Consider the following 23,936-nt stretch of genomic DNA (forward strand, 5'->3'; position numbering starts at 1 on the left):
TCAGGTCCTAGAACAACAATTCAGCCTTCCAATGTTTGAAGCTGAAACATTACGATATAAAACATTTCCCATAAATATTGCCTTTATGGAAATATTATCATGGAGAAAACAATAAATGCTTTACCACACAAGTAGTGTACTAGAAAGGCTTTGACCTTTCAGTTAAAATATCATGAAATTTTAGTAAGGTTTTACACATCAGATAGCAAGAATCAAATGTCAGTTGGTAATCTTAAAAACCTGTTGAGATGCTGCAATTATTTTCCAGTTTCAGACACAGAAGCCCCAAGTTGGTGTTAAACACACAATTTACCTGCTTTCCAATTGGAATACCTTTGTCTAACAAATATTAACTTACAATAATGGCCTCACAGTTAATAGATTCCACCCATCCAAACACAAAATAAAGTTCCATAATCAAGCTTGTCAGCTTCAACACAACTTCCTGCCAAGTCAGTTTCAATTACATTACATGCAGTTGAGAAAAGCACTGTCGTATAAGCCAGGTCTTCTTTTGCTAGACACTGTTTATGAGACTCAAACAATCCAACAATGATGTCAAAAGGGTGTGAGTCCAAGACCCCCTGTAAATAAGTTCTTTAAAAATATTTTTACCAAACTAATAATGAATAATAAAAATGATTAAAATATAATGTAGAATTGTTGCTGGAAAAGCCTTTGAGAAGGTAGACTTGAGAACTGCAGTTCTCACCATACCCACTTTTACACTTTTGCCTCACCTAATTTTGCACTTCAGCGTGCGCGCGCACACGCACACACACACCCCAGGGGTGACCATGGGTCAATGTGTCCCCTGACCTGAAAACAAATGGCCACTGCTTTTGCATCTCTGACTTTTCTCATTTCTAGTGCCTACATAAGAGCTCTACTCTCAGTATGATCTTACCAGGCTTGGGTGCAATAACACTTTTCGGGTGTCAGAAATCATGTTCTCATTAATGTAATCTAAAAATAAATAGGGTTTTTGATCCCCAGCCCAAAACTATTGGTTCACATTGAATTGATTTTTAACTGTAAACCCAAAATCTCTCTCCCTGTCATATTGTGTGAATAGCAGGTATGCATAAAGCAAGATTATAGAGTTATCTCCTCTAAACCAGTGGTGGATGTGTGGGTGAAATTGAACTCAAAGCCACTTACTTCACAGCCACGTCTGTTACTTTCAGATCTACCATACTTATTGTGTGTAAGATGAGGTTTTTTATGATAATATACTTTTTAAAATTGGGACTCGTCTTATACATGGATAGTGCAGAGTGGGGACAGGGGATTGGTTTGTGCCACGAGCAGTAGATTGTCAGCGGTGATAGGGTGGCTGATTGGAGGCTGCGGCAAGTGTTGCTGTCGACTGGTTGCTGTAGCGGCGATTGGGCAGACGATTGGCGACTTCTGTGCCATGTTCGTTTAGCAGCGTTGGTCAGGCGGGGGTGAGCAATCTCCCCCCAGAGGGATGGAGATAGGGGGGAGTCTTATACACGGGGGTAGGGGTTATACACGGGAAAATATGGTATGTCCTGATTCAGAGAACCTTTCTTACTCTCTGCACCTGATCAGTCAGCCATGCTGCATTGCAACCTATTTTCAAATTTAAGAGCACACTGACAGACTTGTATCACAGGGAGCCAGGTATAGGAAGAGATAGGTATAGGTATAGATGAAAATCTCTACCATAAATGCACATCCTCTCTGAACGTTTGAGATTTTTAATGTAAACCTTCAACTTTTAATTCTAATTTGGTTACTACAAAGTTGAAATGTTCACTATAGTGCAAGTCACAGCACCTCAATTTTCTCTCCCCCACCCCAACCTAGACATGGGGGAAAAAATAAAGTTTGACATTATAAATCAATATTTAAAAGGAAGAACAAACGCTGAAACTAGAGCCTTGAAAATATTAATACACGGAAATATAATTTTTCTAATAACTAAAATAGCGCTGGGACAAATAAAGTAATTAGCAGATCCTTTAAAGCACAAAATACATAAAACAATCCAGGTTTGATTCTGCATTTGAAACTCCCCAATGAACATTGCAGACTTAGCAAAAATGATCAAACAATGAATTGTGTTGCTGCTGTCTGACACACAGATCTGCAACTATTGGAAAAAATCCAAGTTTAACTCATCACACAATTTCCCCAAGGGAAAGAACAAACTACACTATACTGAATGTTCTCTAGAAAATTAGGGAACATACACTCACAACAAAATTGACCAGAAAGCCACCTGCATTCTTTTCCTGTACAAATGATACAAATAATGCTATAAATACTTTTAGATTAATGGAGAGTCATGGAAACACTATTAGCTGCACATTACTGAATACTGATAGAACTAAAATGGAAAGGAATCCTAAGCAAGGAACAGAGTGTTTAGTTTATTTCTCACTGGAGGGGGGGGGGAACAAATCAGAAGATGTACGTACATATTTCTGTCTCACATGCATAAAAGCTACACTATGCAGAAAACCATCAATTAATAATGAATTTGTTTTAGAAAGTCTACCTGGATCTGGAAATTGGTGCTTTATTATAACTGGCCTTCTGTATAAAAATCCACATTATAGTTAAAAACATTTAATTATTTTGTAATACCACAATATCAAACTGAATAGGTGACTATTTTGACTAATGTGTTATGTATAAATAGTAGTTGTATCTAGATTTTGGAATAAAAGTGACTGAAAACCCCCAAATAGTTGCTGGCATCAAGATGTTCTATTTGAAAAAATGCTTCGAAATAACTTTGAGAAGTTTCAAACTGGAAGTCTCACATCATGTGTACATGAGGTGGAAGCCATGAGGAATATTAAGTTGAAGTATGTACCTGCACGGTTACGTGTGCAAAATGCAATGTGTATGAAATGTGCAAATTTCCTTTCAGCAACCCTTTCACGCTTCTCACCATTGTGTCTCAGAGACAATGGAGGAGTGCACCTTTGAGGGTGAAATAAAACCATTCGAGAGTTACAGCGTCTGCTGTGGCTGCAGAGACTGATATGGGAGAGACATGTTTTGTTGCAGCGGGGGCAGATGAAGGTGTCCAGTTGTGCTGCTGCAGATGCACCATGGCGTTTATTCTTCCTATGCTCCTCCCAATGGTCATTCCTCCTCTAGTCACTGCCGTGGATACACAATCTGATGGTCTCCAGGCACTGCAGTCATCTGCAAGGGATTCCCACATGGCAGGGTTGATGTTGCCATGTGCCTTCATGTCTCATGTGCAGACATTTTTGTAACAGGCCTGGTGCCTGAAGCCAGCTCCCTGTGGAGCACATCCCTGGGGATCCTACCATCTTTTATTCTGTTGACATGACCAAGCCAGCCTAGATGTCGCTGAGACAGGAGTGCAAACATACTGGGAATGTCTTGCTGAGCAGTGGCTGAAGAGGTCAAAGGCCTTCATCAGGTCTATGAAGGCAACATACAAGGGACATCTCTACTCTTAGCATTTCTCCTGTAGCTGATGCAATGGGAAAATCATGTTGACCTCTGAGCTCTAAAGACACATTGACTTGGGAAAGACTCTGCCAATGAGTGACTGTAATATGTTGAGATCTACACAAGCAAAGGCTTTCCCCACAGTACTCAACAGGGAGATTCCATGGTAGTCCTTATAGTCATGGAAGTAACATTTGTTCTATTAGAGGGTCACAATACTGGAGTCGCACATGTCTTGCGGCACGGATCCTTGTTCTCAACACTGCAAGAGATGGCTGTGGAGGTGTATCATGAGGAAGGCTTTCAGCACTTCTGTTGGGATCCTGTCCTATCCAGGGGCTTTGGCCAACAGTTGCTGGCATATTGTCTGGCAATCTGCTGGACATCGCTCCTTGCCTCTTTTTGCAGTACACACGCTTGTAGCTCACAAGAGCCTAGTGCTTTGCAGCAATAACAGGCTCAATGTCCTTTAAATGGTGGGCTCAAACCAGCCAGGGATCTGTTGCTCTCTTTTGCAAAAGGAGGACATAGCTGTGTTATAGGTTGCCTCTTTGATGTAGTTCTGCCTTGCTTCGAATGTATTGACTCACTTTGAAGTTTTGCTGTTATAACACAAAATAATCTTGACAATACCAAAATATTGGTCTTTTTGTTGCAAACACTGAAACAATGAAATTTGGGCAATAATTTGGAAACTTAATAGCACTAATAGTGTTTGGAGCTTCTATAGAGTCACCTATTTGGTTGCAGTAGCACAGCCACAACTTAGCAGTTTATAGTATACAGTTAATGCTTTGCATGTATAAGTAATATCCCAGGTTATATCACTGGGATCTGTAGCTAAGAGACCCCAGGGCCAGCTGGGATCAAAACTTGGAGGCACTGCTTTTCTTAATACTGTATTACTTCAGGCTGCATATTTTAATGCTCTCCTACCTGCACAAAATGGGACGCGGGTGGTGCTGCGGGTTAAACCACAGAGCCTAGGACTTGCCGATCAGAAGGTCGGCAGTTCGAATCCCCGCGATGGGGTGAGCTCCTGTTGCTCGGTCCCTGCTCCTGCCAACCTAGCAGTTCAAAAGCACGTAAAAAGTGCAAGTAGACAAATAGGTACCACTCTGGTGGGAAGCTAAACGGCGTTTCCGTGCACTGCTCTGGTTCACCAGAAGCAGCTTAGTCATGCTGGCCACATGACCCGGAAGCTGTATGCCGGCTCCCTCAGCCAATAAAGCGAGATGAGCACCGCAACCCCAGAGTCGGCCAAGACTGGACCTAATGGTCAGGGGTCCCTTTACCTTTACCTGCACAAAGCAAGTTAGCATAAAATAGAAATAGCTGGGGTTGAACACCTTTCCTTAAAATGCTAAGTTTTGTGTGGATGTATGTACTTTATATGGAAGGCATTCAAACATGTGTTGCCCTCAGCTGCAAAATAACTATCCAGGAAAAGTTTTACCACCCAATTCTGATAAATGTTTAAATTGACCCTAAGATAGTAAGGTTTGCAAAGGCTCTGATTGAGCTATAAAGAATGGGTTTTCACAGGGAAAGCCACAGAGCAAAAAAGGGGGCATTTGGAAACAGAATTTTAAAGCACAGACCATGCCTGGAAAGAAGAGAAGAAAGGTAAGTGTGGATAAGCCCTAAGATGATTCCCTCAAGGGCAAAAGATGGGCAATATCAGACACATATGACAGAAGACATGAGGGGCAAGGACTTTCTAAAGTAATGAAAACTTAAGTCTTCTGTACTAAATACATTCTTCCCTTTAGCTCTAGCATACTATCACTAAGTCAAAAGCTGCCTTGTAATAACATTACCAGATCAAAACATCCTAAGTCTCAAACAATAAGTGCCCTATTGTCAGGAAGAAAACTTCAGGAAGCTCTAATCCTTTTATTTACTTGAACTTTCAGTTACTGGAACATATTTTACTTGAGTATTGAGTGGATCATTTTGGAAATAGCCTACCTTTCCACATGAATTAAATATATCTAACAATCAATTGCATAACAAATGATAGGAAGCTGACAAGTATTATATGAAATGAGAATCACTTCCAACACATTTAATTGCATTAACAAGTGGAAGATTTGTTTGTATAAATAAGGTTAACAAACTTTTAATAGACATTTTCAAATTTTTATTTGCAGCCAACACACAAGTGAGCTTATTTCACAAGGCAAAACACAAAGCTGTATACACCTACCAAAAATTTATTCAGAAGCCTGAGCAGTTTTAAGTTTGGGTAACCTGGAGTTATTCAATTGCCCAGTTATTAGTAGACATCAGGGAGTTCTGTACAAGATTATAATCAGCCAATGAAGTTCAGCCTAAGTGCAAGAAAGTCTACTGATCATGAAAATGTTTAATGTTTATTTGTCCAGCAAATGGTCTAAAGGCACACTACAAAACTATCCCAATTATAACAAGTACAAATTATATTAAAATCAGAAAGTAAAACTACAGAATCCATCAATAATAAAACTAGCAAAACAGCAGTACAGATAACTGCAATGCAATAAGAGGGAAAATATCCACTCAATCAAAGAGCAATGCATTGATGGATCAGATAAAAGGACCATTTAGTCCAGCAATATGCTTCTACAGCAGCCAGATAGATGCCTCTAAATATTCACAGGCATTGTAACTGCCTTTTCCACATAGCTGGTGCTCAAAAGCTGCTTCTGAACATTTATGAATTATTTCCTTACACAATTTATATACTGCTTAACTACGAACATTTAAAAGGGATGCACATAAAATAGGGGGGGAATATTTTTAAACAGTTAAAACATTAAAACCAGACTTTAATTGAAAGTCCTATTGAAATTTTTTGTAGAGTATTGGTAGGGACTGGAAATTCAACTGAACTCAATCGGAAGGGAGTTCCACAAAACTGGGCCACAATGCTGAACACAGAGATTCTCATGAGTACAATGTTTCTGAGCCCTGGGAGACCACTAATGGTGGCTCCCTTGAAGTTTGGCTGGTACAACACGTGGCCTGAGGGCAGCCCTTCACAACATTTGGCTTTCCCCCAGGCCCCAGCAACACTTGTGCTGCCTTTCGTTAAGTCAGGACTAGTTATCCTTCCAATCTCGGTGCCTCACTTTCCTGGCTGCATGTGGACAGAGTGTCAAATTTTGGCCTCTCCACCCCTGGTGTGCAGCACAAGACAGTGTCAAAGTACACTTACAGTCCACTTGGTATGAAAAGTTGGACCAGCCTGTTCTTCAGCCTTAGTGATTGGGCAGGGATGTAAGGGTTTAGGCCAGGTTTCCTCAAACTTGGCCCTCCAGATGTTTTTGGCCTGCAACTCCCATGATCCCTAGCTAGTGATCAGGGATGATGGGAATTGTAGTCTCAAAACATCTGGAGGGCTGAGTTTGAGGAAGCCTGGTTTAGACAGTCCTTGAGGTATCCTGGACCCAAGTTGTTAGGGTCTTGTAAATTAATGGAAGAACTCTGAATCTGGCCCAGAAGTGTATGGGCAGCCTGTGCAACCTTTTGAGAACCAAAGTTATGTGTTGTCAATGCATAGAGGAGATGATTAACATGTAACACTGACTTCTGCAAAATAAGATCCCATTATATTATCTTGACTCACATATCAAAAGAAGAGCTTATAAAAAAGCAACCTGTAACTGACCAATTATCTCTGGGATTTTTTTTTTTTTATGCAATACAATTTATTTCTTACATATAAATTCCACCTTTCTTCCTACATGGAACCCAAGGTGGCATAAATGTGATCCTAGGAAGGTCTGCCATTCCATCTCTTAAAATGTACCTGAAGCTGTTCAGACCTGTCATTCTTACTTCTCTGAGTGAAAAACTCATTACAATATTTATGTGGGACAGCTATAGGTCAACAGGTTTATAAACACCACAGCACTTCTATACTGCAGATATGTAGCTGCGAGTTTAGGAACTTATTGTTGCAAGCATCTTCCGAATATGGAAATTTGCAATGATTTGAGTACACTGGATCAACAGGTGTCTCCTTTTCTCACAGTGTGGAATTCAGTCTTGAGTACCATGCGACCATTACTTCAACCAAAATGTAACAGCAATATTTAAGGGTTTTTAAGATACAGCAAGAGATAACCTTCTACAGTTAAATGTGCTGTCAACTATGGTTTATCCTTGAAAAATGCCTTATTCTTAGTTTTCCTCAAGCAATTCAGTATTTCAGTAAGGCAACTTGTCAAACACCAGCAAGCCAGTTCTTCCACATTCACATTTAAATTTATGGAGCAACTCTCCACTGGGGAGGAAGCACTGCCACAATGCTGCTTTTCATCAATCTATTTCAAAATGTTCTATGCCTCATTCCTTTAACTTCTTGAATTTTATATGCCTTAATATTCCAGTCTCATCCAACCCAGATGCATTTAGGCAAGCTAAGCAATATAATATCTGATTTAGCAACTTCTCACTAAAATTAGGCTTTTAAAAATGAGTGCTATTACCAAGGAGTGATTTCTGGAATTTTGTTTACCTGATGTGGAGTGTTCAGAAATTCTAATGCAAAAGAAACAGAAAGCCATTTTGAAGCTTCATTAGGGAACAAAGCTTATTTAAGTAGCTATCCACGTTCAAACTGTAAGCAGTTTGCATTTCCTCACAGTTCTTCACTCACATTTTTATAGTATTATCGGCACCACACAACGGTAGTCAGTCATCAACTGTCATATAGTATAACACCGTTGCATTTTATATATTTTTTTAGCCAACAACTTATAATACAATTCAGTCAGTTATGCATACAGCATTTCCAAGATTTCAGAGTCCTGTTTTTCTCTCCCTAAGGAAGCACATGAAGCACAGCAATCCATCAGGGTGAATGAGAGGTCTGTACATGTCTTCAGTATCTTCATCCAATCCTCTCTCTCTCTCACCTTGATATAAGTTATTGATCCACCAGACCATGCAGCAAGCAGAGAAGGGCTGTATGGGGACACAGAAGTTTACAGATCTCCCTCCCACTGACCCCAATAGCCCCAACTGCTGTATATTCATGTATGTAGGGTGTCCTCTGTGGGCAGGCTTGTACTCTTACTATTTTTGAACAGCTTATTTAGACTTTGAACTGCTACTTGCTTTCAAGAAAAAGAAAAAAAAAGCTCTACTGAATAGGTTAAGGTTTTCAAGTATTAACCTGTTTTATCAAAAGGCTGCCAAAATCCAGAAACACTAGTTGGTCTCATGGCCAACATTAAACTTCAGAGTCACAAAAATCTGACTCCCAGTGCCAGATTTAGATAGGTGGTGCTCTTTTTAAAAGTAAATACAAAGCTCCATTGCTTTCAAAACGGTACAGCTAACCATATGTTCACTTTTCACCCACAGAACTTATTGCCAGAAATTCGGGTCTTCAGCTACATTGAATCCTTTAAAAAATTGAGAATGGGATCTAAAGAACAGTAGATGCCAGCAGAAAAAACTTCTTCTTGCTGGAGAGGAGGTTGTTGATTTTCCTCCCCAAACAGCCCTTTGTGCCACATTGGGAAGCCATCTAGAGTAAATTCAGTCTTCAGAAATACCTTTTTAAGGGCTCCCTTAAAAAGTACTGCATTGTAATCTGGATCATGGCCAAAGTTATTGTGTGTGTGTGTGTGTGTGTGTGTGTGTGTGTACGTGTACACACACACACACACACACACACACCCTCAACAAAAACATATGTATATGCCCAACAACATTACTACATAAATTGTTAATGAGGAGCTATAATTGTTATTAAATATTTTTTAAAAAAAACATCTACTTTCAAACTCAACATAGTATTCAAAAGTTAAATACAAGGTAAAGTAGAAAAAGAATCAAGTCACAACACACATACACACACACGTGTGTGTGTGTCAAAATTAATGTTTGAAATTAATATTTGATTTTTTCAGCATTCTAACCTGTCCTATACTTTCCCATTTTCTAAGCAACTGAATAAATGAAAAGGCTATCTCTTCCAGTCTACCTAAGCAAAGACCACACAAAGCAAGGATTATGGGATTACAGAGTGTTAATAAAGAGGTGGACTTTGCTTTGTCAACCTTAAGTAGTATCTTACTACAGAGGTAGCCCAAGATATTTTGCTGCCTGCAGCAGAAAATATAACGCTGATAAGAACAAACCAAATAAATGAAAATTTGAGGCCACTTGTGAATATGCCAACATTTGCTACCTGAGGGGGTTGCCTTAACCTGCCTAAAAGGCTTTTTCTACTTACTACTTTGCAGCAAAAACTTTCAGGGTCTATGCATAATGCTTTATTTTTAACAACACTTCTGACTTTTTATATGCAGCAAATGGTCCAAAGGCATAATAACTATGATATCTGAAGTTTCATTAAGAAGTTTCAAACTAATTGACCTATTACTATTTTCATATTCAAAGCATGATTGGATTGGCTGACAATTGGCTAACAATCCCATTTCAGGTAAAACAATGCTGTGTTCTTGACCTGCTCTGTGCATTTTGGTGCTTTATAAACCAGAGCTTCACACATTTGTGCACAACCACTTTGAACTTTCTTTCACACAAGTGGGAAAACATGGCTTAAACGTGGCCTCCAGATCTCAGCTTGTCTGGAATTAATTAATTATAATCTATAATTTTCACAAAACAGGAAACAATGGTGAACTGTGCCTTCCTGGTTTGTTTCTCTTTTTGAAGCAGCAGCCTCAGGCTAGTCACCCACATTTGTAACATGTAGTTTGCTCCACAGATATCACTAAGCAAATCACATTGTGAGGTATCTATCTTATCTATCTCTCACCTTTTTCTCCAGACTGGAACTCAAGGCAGCTTACAGATAAAACAAACAGCTAAAAACATTTTAAAAGATCATTTAAAACTAATTAAACACTAATAAAATTAAACAATATATATAAAAAGATCTACTAAAATACAGATAATAGCAACTATAATAAAATCACAGCACCAGCCCTTTCCTTGGAAATAGATAGTTCCTAAAAGCCTTCAGAAATAAGAAAATCCTTCACCTGCCAGCTGAAGGACAAGTAGGGAAGAACTTCTTGAGACTTCAAGCAGCAAAATTCTAAAATAACACTATTCTAACTTGATGGCAGGGACGCGGGTGACACTGTGGGTAAAAGCCTCAGCACCTAGGGCTTGCCGATCGAAAGGTTGGCGGTTCGAATCCCCGCGGCGGGGTGCGCTCCCGCTGCTCGGTCCCAGCGCCTGCCAACCTAGCAGTTCGAAAGCACCCCCGGGTGCAAGTACCGTATTTTTCGCTCTATAAGATGCACCATACCACAAGACGCACCTAGTTTTTGGAGGAGGAAAACAAGAAAAAAAAATATTCTGAATGTCAGAAGCCAGAACAGCAAGAGGGACCGCTGCGCAGTGAAAGCAGCAATCCCTCTTGCTGTTCTGGCTTCTGGGATAGCTGCGCAGCCTGCATTCGCTCCATAACACGCACACAAATTTCCCCTTACTTTTTAGGAGGGAAAAAGTGAGTCTTATAGAGCAAAAAATACGGTAGATAAATAGGGACCGCTTACCAGCGGGAAGGTAAACGGCGTTCCGTGTGCTGCGCTGGCTTGCCAGATGCAGCTTTGTCACGCTGGCCACGTGACCCGGAAGTGTCTCCGGACAGCGCTGGCCCCCGGCCTCTTGAGTGAGATGGGCGCACAACCCCAGAGTCTGTCAAGACTGGCCCGTACGGGCAGGGGTACCTTTACCTTTAACTTGATGGCTGTATGCTAACTTGAAGTATCTCAACTTTGAGGACTCAAATTTAAGGCTGTCTTTAAAAATGTGTATCCCACCAAATCCCAAGAACTTGTAAGAGAATTTATTTTAAAATTTTAATTGTAAAAACATAACACTGCTCCTGTTTGATAGTGTACCAGTTCCCCCAAATTGTAACAATCTTTCCAGCAGCAAGATAACACACAGTATGCTTTTAAGTAAGCTAAGTGTTAGACCAAGTGGTGAGAGGCATCTCCAAATGCTATGTAAAGAACCATCAAATTTTATTGAAAGGCAAGACATGAGGTCCACTTCTTTCCCGAACTTTACACTCACAAAGCACCGTTTAAAAAACAACTGTGGAGTACTGCAAGACAAGTTTTTCTCTAGGCTTATCACACAGCACTCCTGCAATATCTAAAAACAAAGCTGTGGCAGGGTGCCAGTTCTGTGGGAAAGACTCACTTGATTGGTCCTGACCAGGTGGCTACAGGCTTTACAGATGCACCATGCGATAAACCCACAGGAAAGTGCCTCCTTTAGCACTTTACTTAATTTTTAAAAATGAATCCCCTTCATAACAGCTTTCCATCTGCAAAGAGTTTTCCAGATTCATTGTAATATTTAACAGCTAAATAACATCCACAACGGAGGTTTTAATGTAAAGAACCTCCTGGATGAAACTGTCTAAATGAAAAACATTCAGGTGGACTTTCAGTAATATTACAGCATATGGCTGAAAACCACCATTTAATTCTTTACTCATTTATTTAGAAACTGCTTTCACACACCTAGGCTGGTGTAAAGTTAACACAATATTATATGATATTATATGATAATATTTCTCACATAAAACATGAACAGGTGCAACTACAGGTTACTAAAACAACATTTAGCTGCTGTATTTGGTATAATTAATCTTCCTGAACAAAATGCAGATTTACATTGTGATACTCAGTAAACTTAAGAGGTGCTTTATAGTATCACTCTACATATGGCTGGCCTATTACTGACGGCATATATTTAAGTTTTGCATACCACTGCAAGTCTTCCCAGGGACAGTTAACTAGTGGAATGGAATAGTCATCACTGGTGCTCTAGATGAGTTATATCTTATCCTATTTTGAAGGCATGTAATGCCACAAAAATTATATATAGTAAATTATCTCCTACTCAGCTTACTGTTGACATGAAATGCCAGCCCAAATATTTATCCAAGTAATGTTTCCTAATTTGAGGAAACAGCTGCATGGTGAGTGTCAGGTTGAGTACACAGTAACACCACATACTAGATCTACCTACTTATAGTTTTAATGAAGGAGCACCAAGATGGAAGTGTTCCAAGTTATTACACGTCCTTTGAATTAATGTTAGACAGTAATAAAAATGAGTGAGAGTCAAAGAAGATTTCACCCAATTTCCAGTATTCAAAACTCGAAGGTATAATCTAAGTAAAATGAAGCACTTCCAAATCAAACCGGTTTCAATGGGCAAGATAAGCATGTACTTAAAAGTTCTTCCTGAAAGCATTTTGCTTCACCCTTCTTCTTCCCTAATAGCAAAATCCTGTGAGGCTACTCAAGTACCTCTCACTGAGTTTAATAGGGGTTTACCCAAGCTAAATGGATGTTCCTATACACTGGCAGAGGAAGAAGAGTGCGGGGGGAGCGCACCGCCCCCAGCAGTGCGACCCCGGTGGGGTGCCATCGCTCCTGCCCACCTGCGCTGGGCTCCACGCCCACAGGATGTGCGCCACACCCCCAGGACGCACGCCAGTCCCACCCCTGCCTGCTGATCCTATAGGATGTTCCTATATTGGAAGACAATGCTAACAGCTATACAATCAAATTTTAGAGAGATTACTCACCACCCTTAATTATTCACTCAAAAAACTGCATAAAACATACCTTAGATGCTAAGTTCTACACAGGTCCCTGGGATCTGTTTGCATGAATGGTGGCGAACAGCATTTTAAAATTAATACAGGCTTTAATATATGTATACATACAGGAATGTAATATTCCTAAGGAAATTGTTTTACTAAATTACAGAAGTCTCCCAAGTGCCACATTTTGTTAAAAAGCCTCAGAGTGTACCAGTTTCAGATTTTTTTTAAAAATTCTGACAAATTCTGAAAGCTAAAAATATGGCATTTTGAATAAGAGTAATTTTCAATGCTTCTTCATGCATCTTTTGAAAAAAGTAAAGGGAATGGTGTAAAACTGAAAATAGGAATGAGTCAAAACACTGCTAACATAAAGTTTCTTGCATTAATAATACTATTCTAGAATACATTTTAAGTTAAAAATGTATTAAAAGTTCCACAGGAGTTGAGTTTAAATGCTTAACTACACTTGCTCATGAAACATACCCCTACCAACTGTTGATCTTTGACACTATAGCAACAAGTGAACATTTGTTCAGAAGGAATGCAGAGTATGCGATTGGGGGAAGGGGAGGTGGTCACAATTTAAGTCAGCTAGATCGTTAGACTTAAAAGTTAATTGGAACTCTAAGCTATCATTTACTGCATGGATTTTGCAGGTAATTTTGATAGTACATAGATTTAATCTGAGCCAGTTAAACATAGCTATATTATTCAATATACTCTTGAAATTATCTGAATACGGAGAATGTGGGCCTTCAACACTTGAGGCTAACACTGATATTTTTACCTAAATCTACATCAACTTAAAATGCATTCCCAAATAATCCCCTACCAGAGATCCCCAAACGTTCGCTGGCAAACATTTTTTCTAGCAGCCACAATGGCTTGACACTCATGTTTCTTTTTCCACTTGCAGTGAGGTTCTTTTGCCAGGTAATTTTGCCTGGGTTTTTACAGAGGCTTGCTGGGAAGGATGTGCAGGTATTTTGCCAAGCCTTGTATGCGCCACACTATTGCAGAATCTCAGTCTAGCCCGATAGTATTTTTGAAAGAGGCATAATCAATCTCTCAGAACTGTTCAGAGTTATTTTCCAACATGTTAATCTAATAAGAAAGTATATTTAGATGTTCTCCCTAGTGATCACCAAACTTAGGTTTATGGTTACCACTGTAACCATATTTGCAGGTGCTGGATATATAAATAAAATTCCTTTGGCTTGGAGTTTCCCTCTGTCAAGGAAGCATGTGTGGGATGCCCCACGTTACCTTAAAGACACAGACATAAATAAATAAAATAAATAAAGCTTCAGAAATAAAGCTTCAAGCACCATAAGAGAGCTACAGGAATTGAAGAAATATTCAGAAGTCTTCACTTACTAGTTATCAAAAGGTCTGAAGGACAGAACTCATGGGATACATAATGGAGCAATTTTCAGAGTCATTGGAACTTGTGGTTGCTTCTTGCAATTCAGTCACATGCAGAAATGACTTTATCCACTCCTAGCAGTATTCAAGAAATTTAATAAAGCACATAATGGTAGCTGTACAGAGCCAGCCACACATACAGAAAGCACATGCAACAATACCAAGTGGTCCAATGGTCAGGTGAATTTTAGTCTTGGAGTGGTACCCTGTCCTTAATAATAATCACCCAATGTATCAGAGGAGCCACAGAATTAATTTCATACCCAGCACCGATTTGATTAGATTTCTGCATTGCAGGGGGTTGGACTAAATGACCCTCAGGGTCCTTTCCAACTCTACAATTCTATGATTCAGAGCTTTATATATTCACTAAACTCTAGATTGCACAACACTCTGTTTTTCAATTTGGAATTCTAAGTATCTGTAATTCAGTGTCTGTGTCCTACTCAGCATAATCAACCCCTAAAGAGAGCTTTCCAGATATTATACTAGCTGAAGCACCTATAATGATATTCACCCAAACCATACCATGTAAAAGTCCTTATGATACTGGTGGGTGTCTGGTTTACTGATAACCTAGAAGTCTGTGACCATTACATAAAATATGATTTGATGAATTACAGAGCTGTAGTTTTACCACATTGTTTTATAATTATTGGTTGTGAGAAAAGTGTTAATTTGCTTTTTTATTTGTAATTACATTCTCTTGGAGAGGCAATACTATGCTTGGTACTTCTGTGGAGGAAATTCACAGGCATACACTACACCCTAGAGGAAACAACTCTTAAAAAACACAGTTTAAAAGCACATAGTGAGAAGGGATGGGAGCAGGAATCCTCCAACAATGAGCATATAGACCTACAGATCAGGACATAGACACTTTCTTTTCCCTTGCTTTAATTCTTCACTGTGGCCCAATTATGCCACCCCCCACCCCCACCCCCCAAACCTGAGGTCAGGTTCCACACAGCTTCAAAGATTTTGATAACCTGGGGTTTCCCCTCATCCTTAGAAGCTGTCTTATACTGAATCAGGCTATTGATCCACTGAGTTCAGATTTGTTTATGCTGACTGCCAGCAGATCTCCATAGTTTCAGATTAGGGACATTCCAAGCTATACCTAGCAATGCAGGAGATTGAACCTAGGTCCTTCTGCATGCAAAGCAGATGCTCTGTCACTGAGCCACGGTTGTTTCAGGTCATATCACCAATGCCATGGCTACAGAGTCACTGGAGAATAGGAGTACTTTGTTAAACAGAAATGACCTGGTTCACACATAACGCAAACCAAGGTTTAATGAACAAACCACAAGTTTATCCAGTAAGTTTTCCAGCAAATGAAAAAACTACCCATGGCTTGTTTCTCTTAAATTTGAATTATTTCCAAGCAGCTCTTACCACATTCCTTTGTATCCTTGGTGTGTGTCTGGGTGTCAGGTGCCCGAACAAACCTTGGTTATTAAGGAAGGGTTATATGTTCATGTTATGCAAAACCATAATTAAAACAAACCAAGATTCATAAGCCAACAAACTACTGTTTCAGTTTTGTGCTTTTTTGATAGCTTAACTCTGGTTTGTTTACTAAGAAACAAATAAGGGTTTGATAAACCATAGTTTAATAAACCCTGGTTTAGCGCTGTGTACCAGTTCACATTGAAGCAGAGTGATCAGTGATTTTACCTTTTTTAGTGATGCATATTAAGTTAACCAAATAAATGCACAATGCTGACAAAATGACCATGATAGAAACATATTGATCAGCATATAAATTAATTGAATCTACTTGCATACCCCATGCTCTGAAGATGATGCTAAAATTTTAGGAACTTTCAATGTAATTACTTTAAGAGCTTTAACCTGCTCCATACTAAAATCCTAACAGCATATAAGTTTTAGCTGAAAATGTCACTAGATTAAAAGCTTAATTAAAAACCATTAAATCTTTAAAGGTTAATGGTTAAAAGCACAATAACTCCCTGTTCTTCCACTACTACTCAATTATTTCCTTTCTCAAATGGCTCAATCTATTCAAGAGCCCTCACATTTAGCAGCAGTGACATGAATTGACCAGAATATTAGCCATGGATATGGGCAAAGCTCTGTTTAGCTATAAAGTTCATAAGGTGGTTTTAATCAAATAGAATAACTATATCCTGCTCCAAATTTACCTGACCCAACTACAACTTGTTCTGAGCTTCCTGGCAGAAGGGTGGGATACAAATGCAACTAAAACAAATTTAGGAGTATTTTATTTCAAGTTTCAGGGAATACTGTCATTTATGAATCCACATTCATAAACTGGCATTTCCATTCATAAATTGGCATTTCCTTGTTTGTATTATTAAGCCCACCTATTAATTTCAACTTCAACATTAGTAACTGGTTTTGAGCTATTTGGACATTAATCAGTATGGTGGAAAAAGGAGTGAGTGGAGTTTCAAACAATTCCATGCCTCTACAATATAGATCACCAAGCCAAACAACATTGTTCAAAATCATACCTTATGTAGTATGTGTTAAATATGACCACCACATATGCTCAATTTTACATCACAAAACAGCAAGGCTGCGAAGTCTATGGCAACACACACCACCCTCCAAAGTATTCTTCACTTTCACTATCCACAACATGATCCACAACACGCCCGTATCAAAGCAACTGAGTCGGAATCCTATTCTGCCTATCTATAGCCTGTGTGAACATATACAACCAAGGATGGCAATTAGGCAGTAGTAGTGACAACTTGTAGGGACGCGGGTGGCGCTGTGGGTAAAACCTCAGTGCCTAGGACTTGCCAATCGTATGGTCGGCGGTTCGAATCCCTGCGGCGGGGTGAGCTCCCGTCTTTCGGTCCCAGCTCCTGCCCACCTAGCAGTTCGAAAGCACCTCTAAGTGCAAGTAGATAAATAGGTATCGCTTTATGGCGGGAAGGTAAACGGCATTTCTGTGTGCTGCGCTGGTGCTGGCTCGCCAGAGCAGCTTCGTCACGCGGGCCACGTGACCCGGAAGTGTCTTCGAACAGCACTGGCTCCCGGCCTCTTAAGTGAGATGAGCGCACAACCCTAGAGTCGGACACGACTGGCCCGTACGGGCAGGGGTACCTTTACCTTTTAGTGACAACTTGTACTTACTGAAAGAATGGAACTCCCACCAAATCCTCAAACTCCATCAAAATCAAAAGCCATACAGCTAAAAGGTTTGGGTGACTAGGAAAATTTGGTCCATGTTCACTAAGTAATGCCTAGCTATCATTTGTACTGATCTGCCAGAGCCAAACTCAAGAGGGGACGCACAGGCTGCATTCTTTATTTGAGGCCAAACATCAACATTATGAGTTCAGAGGCAATGGCCAGCAGAATTTATCAGTACTTCCACATCACCTTCTTCTTCTGTCTATGGAAGTTATGCAAAGGAGTGGGGCAAAAAGATGAAGTAAGCAAGACATTCAGCAACCCTCACTTTGAATTCTTGCAGCCCCCCATTTCAGTATCTCCAATCCAAATAATTTCACACCTTATTTTACAACCAAATTCACACCATTACTGGACCAAGCAGGAAATTCAATCTGTTTTGGAATATTTATCTGTTGGCACTGCACAGGCATGTACAAGTAGGGCTCACAACCAAAGCTGCCCTTCACATAAAGGCACAGAAACACAAACTTGAAGTTAAAAACCTACAAGCACAGGAGCATGCATTTTCTCATTTAAATTTTCTAGGAGGCTACAAATCTTCTGTGTTTACATTTTAGTACCATGACTCTTATGTCCAGACTATGTTATTGGTATAAATGCTGCTTTAGGATACAACACAGAGAATTCCTTTTGACAGCACTATTTTCCCTAAAGCACAGAAGTCTCCTAAATGGAGATCTGTATGCTGATTAACAGAAGCTCAGACATCCTAAAAAAAGTGGGGGGAAACTGTTAGGAAATAAGTCTTAATGCACAGAAACAAGTTTCATACTCATAGTGTTTTGTTTAGATCTCACTGATGCCTAACAATCTAGATCTTGCTCTCGGCACAATGGGATAGAGTTGTTTGCTGATTCTGCAACAAAGCCCATGTATAGGTATGATGGCATTGTGTTCCTTTAAGATGTAAAGCTTAGAAAAGTTCTGATTTTAAAAGCAGAAGGATAAATATACTTAATTCACTTGGATGAAGCAAAACTGCTATAATACATTGGCAAGAAAGTGGGACTTTTGAATTCAAACAAAAGAATAAGGGCACACTTCTTGTTGATTTGTTGACAGCAGCATAAGAAGTGAGGAAAATGTATCATTGTTGCTCAAAAGCAATCTCACTGGGCATTTGGCAGATCTTCTCAGAAATTTATTCTGCTAAGGTACAGGTCTATAAAGCACAATGCTCGCTTTGAATCTACTACAAAGAAAGAAAGAAAATATTCCTAGAAAGGAATTCATGCCAGGTTAGCTGGTACCAGCTTCTTATTTACCTATATTATGTATATTATGTTCCATTAAGTACTGAAAAGTACTTGTCTGAAGGATTCAGTTCTTACTCCGCAGAGGATACAATGAAGAAACAGTATCCCCACTTGAAAGTTTCAACATCTGCGATATTATAAATTATATTTATTCCTGTTGGATTTCCCCCCTCATTTCAAGTAAGCGCTACTCTGACCTACTTCACTCATTTTACAGAGCAACTGTTTAAGCATTCTCCTGAAATAGGCTATGAATTTCTTCTAAATGTATTTTGTAAGAAAAACTTTCGCCAGGTCACACAAACCTCCCCAGCCCTGTTTTGCACCCTCATTTGGTGTTTTTACAGGGCTGGAATGTGTTCATGGAACTCCAATAATGTTTCTTGCTTGCCTAGATGGAGGGGGATGTGCGGGTGCGAAGAAACTAGCAAACTGTTCAACGGTATTGCTTCACACATTTTTGCCTCTTGCTCCACCTATCAATAGAAATGGCCCCAAGAAAGCTGACCAAAAGGAAATGTGGATCTGCAGATGAAAAGGTTTCCCCTTCCCTAGTCTTAATCATACTACTGTACATCACCAGTAGAGCAAGTATAATCAGCTTGCTTCTTACCCATTTACATCAGAATTCAAAGAAGAATGGAAGTATCTTTCTCTATCCACCAAAACAATGGCAAGATTGGCATAATTTAGCTCAGAGGGATGAAACAGAATCCTAAGAATTTAATGGGGCCTTGCAAGCCATCTAGTCCAAACCTCTGCTGCTTAATCAGGAAATCCAAAGCTACAACACTGTCACCAGTCTTTTCGCCACTGCTTAACAAACGATGGTGCCACTACGCCCTCAAGAAAAAAAAATCTATCTCAAAAGAAGTCTGTGAGTCTAAACATTTTTCCATTTTTACCAGATGCCAATTTTTAAAGGTTTCTTTTTTTAAAAAGGGAAGTTTAATTTTGTTTATGATGTGCCCATTTACAAAACAACTTGCTCAATGTTTCACAGAGGAAGTTAGCAAAGTAAAAACCACAACTTCCTGTATACCGCAAAATATACTCAAGAGAAGACAACCACTGTTCCTTCTAAACATTTCTTTGCTCATATGCTAGCAAGTAAGAAATTAGCTACAAAAATACATTTCAAACTATTGGGAGTTATTGAGAAGCAGCTGACACACCTTCTGAAAGAATGGCTTCTTTCAAATAAAGTAGAACATCTGCAAATTTCCTGACATCATTCACCAGTTGCATGATGTACTCTGGGTCCACAATAGTGCTGTCATAGCAGTCTGAGTTGGAGCTAATGCTGCTCAAAGAACTGCTCTTGGTGCTGCGCCCCATCCCCCAGGTTCCTGAATTAGAGATGGTGAAGAAATTGGAGGTAGACAGTTTACTTAATCCTAAACCACGCTTGTTGCCACCACCGTTCTGTCGCAACATCCCAGCCACTGCAGAGCTTATGAAATTTCCAGAGTTAACATTCAGTGTTGCTTATGGTCCATCTGCCAAGCAAAATAGTGTCCTGAGGGAAGAAAAAACAGAAACAAATATGAGTCAGTTGAAAAGAGAACAGGAATACATTATTTAAATGCTGTTGTTGAATATACCTTTTTCATATTAAAAATGTTATTCTATTAGTACAATCCCACATACTCAACATACACAGCCCACATACAAACTCTTAAAATTACTAAAGAATATTAGTAGTAGCAGTAGTATGTATTTGAAAATATACTCCACACTGCATTATCTTAAAATGTGCTACTCTTATCAAGCCATTTCCAGATTTGAAGCTGTATACCAAAGCACAAAGGAACTTGATTTCAAAACTTTTCAAAGATATGGGGAGCACAGTATCACCAGAATTAAAGGTGTGTGTGTATTTTATTTTTTAAAAAAAATCCTGCATCTTTAGTACTGAAATACACATTTCAATGCATTTCACCACCAAAACAAGTTAGGTTACTTCACCTGCTACAACTCTAAGATGTATGCACTACAGATTCACATTTTGCATCTGTGAAAAAAGTTGATATATAAGGCAAATCCTGTTTTCACACCCTATATATGCTATAGAAAAACTGCAGATAGCAATGATTGCATATTTCATGGAAGCATGAGCACTGGCCAAAGTGGAAGTTTTAGCAGGTACATGATATGGGTAACGTATTCTCATGTCAATATTAAAATGATAATAATGTGAAGGAGTTATAGTAATAAGAAATTGTGTATTTCACATAGAAAAATTGTAATATTTAAATCTTTAAACCAAATCTTTGAGGACATTTACACAAGTTTCAATTAATCAATTTCTATGTCACAATCAATTAAATCCAATTTTCTCCCCAGAACACCTAGATACTGTTAAAAACGCAAGATGAAATACTACTGCTTTTAAAAGCAACTTTTTATTTTTGAAATATAAAGTGATTTATAAATCTCAGTTGCTTTTTGAAGAGATGATTTGGTTTGTCAATAGCCGATTATAAAACACATTAACTTGATCAAACACTTTTGCTGTAATCTATGCCTCTCCCACAGCTTTACAAAGCAAGCAATACTTGAAACTGTGATTTGGCAGAAAAACACCTATCAGTTTGGGTTCACAAATGACTTTCATTAATTACTGGAGAAATAATTAAACAAGAAATTAGGGTTAAATCTGAATTCCAGACCTTTTACAGTCAATAGTTTTAAGCAGGACCAAGCCAGATAACTGACCACTTCCCCTAAGCATTTCATATAAACATACCTGCAACTACTTAGTCTTTGTTTTAAAGCAACATGCATGATACTACATGATAATACACACTGAGAAGCGGTCACAAATTATGAAAACCAACCATGTCAACAATGTAACCTGGTTCACTGAACCCTATGGAAAGAAGATCATACTAGGAGAAGTTCCCTTTAAACTGTTATGCAAAAGCTTTGTGCAACCTTCCAAAGTTGCCATATGCAGAGTTGTTCTGCAATCTTACCCTTCCACTTAACCATTTCCTTCTCTTAAAACATAATGACTAGTAGTGTGACAAGCAGAACTTGCTACACACAGAGAAGTCTTGTGGTTTTGTATTTTGGAGCCCTGACAAGCTGCATTAAGGATCATTCTCATCTTAAAGCGTTTAAAATGCTTCATCACAGGCTTGTTATCTGGAGCTCACTCTCACCCCAAACACTTAAAAAGATGACAACTATTCAACTATTTAGTTTTGAATATATGCACTTGTTTTAGAATCTTACGGTGTCAACTGCACACTGCATATTAAATAACATTTCCATGAACAGCTAGGCTTTCAGGACTTACTTGCAACTATTACATCATATATTATTTTGAGATATGGATTTTCCGTAAAACTTTCATCTAGATGTTTTAAGATTAAATACATATACTCTTGAATTACTCCCTTATACTTTATCAGAGAAGAGCACAGCTTCACCCTTGACAATATATATTTAATTGCACCAAAAGAAGGAAAGCAAGTCCCTACATTCCCCCAACAACCTATAACGTCCCTAAATTATTATTGGGGTCAACCCTCTATGCATGTTCATGCATAAATCAGCCCTGCAGGCTACAGTGGTCTGACTCCAAACCAAATGCATACAATACGGCTGCCCAGTTCTCATAACCATGCCCAGAGTTACTAGTGGACATATTGGGGGGTGGGTGAGTGGGAAGAGGACGGGAAGCAGCAGCAAAAGTTTCCCTCATCAGGGCAAGGCAAGTTACAGCCAATAGAAAGGGGGAGAAAAACTAAACTGAATAATTGTTGACAAGCATATTGTATGAGCAGTTGGAAACATATAAACCCACCCGTTTTTAGCAAGGGAGGCGCCCGAGCGCCCCCACCCCTTTCAAAGGAATATCTGGCATTCCTGGCCAGGCGCGGGCGGGGGTGCGCGCGCGCGCGACCGCAATCTCTCACTCTCACTCCCCCCCCCCTTGCGCACCGCTCCACCCAGCTGCAAAAGGCAGTCCAGGGCCCCCTTTCACCGGCCCATGCCTGAGCAGCCACAGCTGCCAAATCGCACGTCCACCTCCTCCTCCCGCTGCTGCTGTCCATGCCCAGGATTTAAATACAATCGAAAGGAGACGACGCTCCGGCTACAAAACACACACGGGGCGCGCGGGGGGGGGGGGAGAGTGAAAGAGAGAGTGAGCGGGGCTGGCTGTAACTAAATAGTAACTGAGCAAACTACGTGGTGTAAAATAGGGCAGAGTGGGTGGGGGGAGGGCAGAGATTTGAGGGGTGAGGAACTGGCTAGTGTGGCTGGTGTGGAAACACGCACCCGAAACGAGGGCGGGGAGAGAAAAAGGAAATTGTCAAGAGCGGGGTGTGGTGTGGCGGGGTGTCTGTGTGTGTGTAACACAACCCCCAGAAAAGCGAACTCGGAGCCTGACTGGAGAGTTTGGGAAGGGGGAGAAAAGAAGCGGCGGCGTGAGAAACCTCCTCTCCTCACCCCTCATAGACTCTCCCTCCCTCTCCTGCCTCACTGCATGTGGGGACGGAGCGCCCTGAGGAGAAAAATAAAACACACACACACCCCCCTCAGGGGAAGGGGAGGGAGGGAGAACTGACAGACATTGGCAGCCGACCCAATCCCCGTCGCGCGCTCCCCCTCAGCCGAAACCGCCCGTCCTCCTTACCCGGCAAACTTGAGAGGAAAAGCTGAGGTGGGGGGAGACGCGAAGGCGGCTCTCAGAGGCGTCGCCAGGTCGCTGCCGGCGGCTCCGAATCCCCGGGCGCGAGGAGGAGGAGGAGCAGCAGCGGCATCAGCAGCGGCCGCCGCATCCCCTCCGCCTGCTGAACTCTCTCTGTCTCTTCAGCTCGCTCGCTCACACACACGCTGCTCGCTGCTAGACTGGCCAACGCCGCCACCCGCACAACACAACCGCTCCCAAGGCCCCGCCCCGCGCCGTAGCTCTCGCATGTGCCCTCCTCCTCCGCCCCGCTCTCCAAGCGCCGCCTCCCATTGGGCGGCTAAGCGCG

At 40.3% G+C, this 23,936-nt stretch overlaps 1 protein-coding gene across 3 annotated transcripts in view; it reads right to left on the reverse strand.

Moving 5' to 3' along the window:
- The window catches only part of ARHGAP29 (Rho GTPase activating protein 29), a 95,962-nt gene that overhangs the window by 34,176 nt on the left and 37,850 nt on the right, over positions 1-23,936 (reverse strand). For 2 of the 3 annotated variants that reach the window (XM_028732723.2, XM_028732719.2), the window contains exons 1-2: positions 23,594-23,838; positions 20,121-20,464 (exon numbers count right to left, since the gene is read on the reverse strand). In XM_028732723.2, coding sequence (XP_028588556.2) covers positions 20,121-20,382 — 262 coding nt within the window. In that variant the 5' untranslated portion in view covers positions 20,383-20,464; positions 23,594-23,838. Of the gene's footprint in view, positions 1-20,120; positions 20,465-23,593; positions 23,839-23,936 lie in introns of those variants that run through there. The other variant, XM_028732720.2, reaches the window with a different exon arrangement.

Source organism: Podarcis muralis, chromosome 5, assembly GCF_964188315.1.
Source record: "Podarcis muralis chromosome 5, rPodMur119.hap1.1, whole genome shotgun sequence".
In the NCBI taxonomy this organism is placed as follows: Eukaryota; Metazoa; Chordata; class Lepidosauria; order Squamata; family Lacertidae; genus Podarcis; species Podarcis muralis.